Source organism: Leucopleurus acutus, assembly GCF_964270905.1.
Source record: "Leucopleurus acutus genome assembly, chromosome: 20".
NCBI classification, from domain to species: domain Eukaryota; kingdom Metazoa; phylum Chordata; class Mammalia; order Artiodactyla; family Delphinidae; genus Leucopleurus; species Leucopleurus acutus.
In genome coordinates this window covers 21,749,456-21,752,517 of record NC_139162.1, presented here as the reverse complement: position 1 = coordinate 21,752,517, position 3,062 = coordinate 21,749,456, and the positions used below count along the sequence as shown (strand labels likewise).

At 43.5% G+C, this 3,062-nt stretch overlaps 1 protein-coding gene across 1 annotated transcript; it reads right to left on the bottom strand.

Annotated features, from left to right (window-relative positions):
- Nucleotides 1-1,278: 1,278 nt before the first annotated feature.
- LOC309976290 (small ribosomal subunit protein uS5-like) lies at nucleotides 1,279-2,140 on the bottom strand (the record flags this gene model as incomplete). The annotated part of the gene is given in 2 exon segments (XM_082861874.1): nucleotides 1,279-1,719; nucleotides 1,721-2,140. Coding segments are annotated over 2 exon segments (861 nt in total), but the record flags the coding sequence as incomplete, so codon positions are not given.
- Between the last annotated feature and the right edge of the window lie 922 nt (nucleotides 2,141-3,062).

Here is a 3,062-nt window from a genome sequence, read left to right as displayed (position 1 = left end):
ATACTAGTGGGACCAATGGATACACAAATGAAAATTTAAATTATACAGTATAATACAAGCTTGTACTGTGTAATGTACAAAAAAGATTTTTTGAGCACAGAGGAAGTTGTGAACATTCTCTACCTGAGGGATTAAGGAAAGTTTCATAGAAGTGTGATATTTTTGTTTGACATTTAAGACAATAGTTTGTCAGGTGGATGGGGGTTGTAGCATTCCTTTAAACTGGATCTGTGCATTTTATCTCAATGAAGAGACGCTCCACAGTTTACTTAGAAAAGTGATCATATAGCCTTTCAGAGACTCAGCCGTTTGCTGTCAAGCTGCCATCCCTGGAGAAATTTCCCCTAATTCCAGAGCAGTTGGAACTACGGAAGTGAAAGTTGTTTCACTGTAACACGTTTTCTTCTTCCATAACAACCTTTTGACATAATTTCCCTGTTTTAACATCAGTATTAGTACAGTTCTCCAGAGAAACAGAATAAATAGGATATATATAGAGAGAGTTAGAGAGCCAATGGTGTAAATCCAGTCTGAGTCTGAAGGCTTGAGAACCAGGAATGATGATGGTGTAAGTCCCAGTCGAAGTTTAGGAGAAAACCAATGTCCCATCTCAAATGCTCAGTCAGAAAGCAAACTCAACCTTCCTCCATCTTTTAGTTCTATTCAGGCCTTCAATGGATTGTATGATGCCCACCAACATTAGGGAGGGCCATCTGCTTTACTCAGTCCCCCAACTGAAATGCTAATCTCTTCTTGAAACATTCTTAAAAACACACCCAGAAAAAAACGTTTAACTAGATGTCTGCGCATTCTGTGGCCCAGTCAAGTTGACATATAAAATTAACCATAATACCATCTGATCAGATAGGGTATATTTACCTCCTTCTCCTCAAAGAGAGAAGCAGTTAGTGAATATTGAATAGTATCAGGTCTATGTGGACTTCGTCAACTTACTACTTCACCACAGGTTCTTCTTAAGATCACAGATAACAAGGACATATAAGGGAAAGGATGATAAAAATGTCTTCCTTGACCTCTATGTATACCTGAAAATTGGGGAGATTGTATATGGACAGAACAATGTCACACTCAGAGACTGGAGGAAAGGACAATCATAACTTTCTCCCCTTTCTTTTTTCCCACCCATGATAAGGAACACCTGGAGAGAGAGAGTCCTATTCAAAATAGAACTAAAAAGAAATTGAAAGGGCATTAAAAGAGCTGGAGTGTGATTTTTTTTTTAACCAGCTTCATTCACTTTATTTTTCTCATATGAAATTATGTGGTGGCTACAGCTGGCACCTGCGTCCTCTGCATGGAAACTCTGGTGGGGGTCTTTACAAGATGGTCAGTGAATTCATGATACGGAGACTTGGTGAACACTGTCTCTTTCCAGAGATCAGGAGTGAGATAACTGTAGGTCTTGGAAATGGCATCAAAAGTGGCCTTGGCGAAATTGCCCAGGGTGGTGGTGCAGCCCCTGGCAGAGATGTAGCAGTTGTCAATTCCAGCCATTATCAGTAGCTTCTTGGGCACAGGGGCTAAGACAATGCCCGTGCCCCTGGGGGCAGGGATGAGGCACACCAGCACAGAGCCACAGCGGCCATTCACCTTGCAAGGGATGGTACGGGGCTTGCCAGTCTTGTTCCCCCAGTAGCCTTGCTGCACTGGGACGATGGAGAGCTTGGCTTGAATGATGGCCCCACGGATGGCAGTGGCTTACCTCCTTAGAGCACTTGACACCCAAACCACATTGTCCGTTGTAATCCCCAGTGGCAACAAATGCCTTGAACTTGGTCCGATGGCCAGCACAGGTCTGCTTTTGCACAGGCATAATCTTCAAAACCTCATCCTTGAGGGATGCCCCCAAGAAAAAGTCAGTGATCTCAGATTCCTTGATGGGTAGAGAGAAGAGATAGATCTGCTCCAGGGACTTGATCTTCATGTCCTTGACCAGGCGGCCCAGCTTGGTGACAGGGAGCCTCTCCTCGTCCTCGGCCTTGCCTCTGTGAGCTCCGTGGCCTTGGCCCCGGCCCAGGACCCCTAGGCTGAAGCGTCTGAGGAAGCCACCTCGGCCTCCCATTCCAGGGCCCCCAGGGCCTCCGGGCCCTCCCGCAGCACCAGCGTCATCCGCCGTTTGGTGTTTTTATGGATAAGAAATTGAATGTGATTCTTGAAAGACTCGGTGCTGCCTGGAGATTTGACTGTAGGTAGGCCAATTCTTACCCCACTCTCCCACACACATACATAAAACAGACATAACATGAGCAACGTATAAGAGCACTTAAGAAAATTATAGGACAAGAGAAAAGGAGGAAATTAGAAGTGAGTGGGGAGAAACTGAGATATTTTGCATGCGTATTTTGTGCCAGGCTCTGTGTTTGGCTCTATCTCAAATCCTACCTGCACTAGTGTATCAAATGGAACAGGACCCATTTCAAACACACCCTGCTGGTTTCCAACTGTGTTAGCATCTTAGATGAAGAAACATATCTTCTTTCAGTGTTGCCCATCTCACCATGTTTTCACACAGCAGAGTAACCTTTCTCAAAAGCAACCTGAAGGTAACACTGCACCCCCTACTTGAAACCACTCAATAACCTTCAAAGCCCTTGATAAAGTTTAAGATATTAGGCTAAGTTTACAAGGCTCTTTGTGATTTGGTACTGCTTATTCTCAGATTTGATCGCTTTTTTCTCCTATCTCTCAGAGTTTATTTTCTCTTTGTTCTCAGATTTTATCTCCATCTTCTTATCATTCCAAGTAAACATAGACACTCTACGTTCATGAAAGTATATCTTCTCTCAGATCTTCTCATGTACCATGTGCCATTCACACATGAAGATCCATCAGTCTGTAAAAGCTTCCCCAAATAGTCCACTGCCTACTCCTATGCCCACCGTCTCTGAATGCACAGTTTATATTCATCCTTCAGGTCTCACATCCAAATACAAGTCCAAAGCCCTTCTTAGTACTCTCTAGTTCCTTGTACGTATTTGTCTTAAACTTATCTCTGAGTTTCTGCACATGTAGAGAAATTGTTTTTGCCTATTTTATTCTTA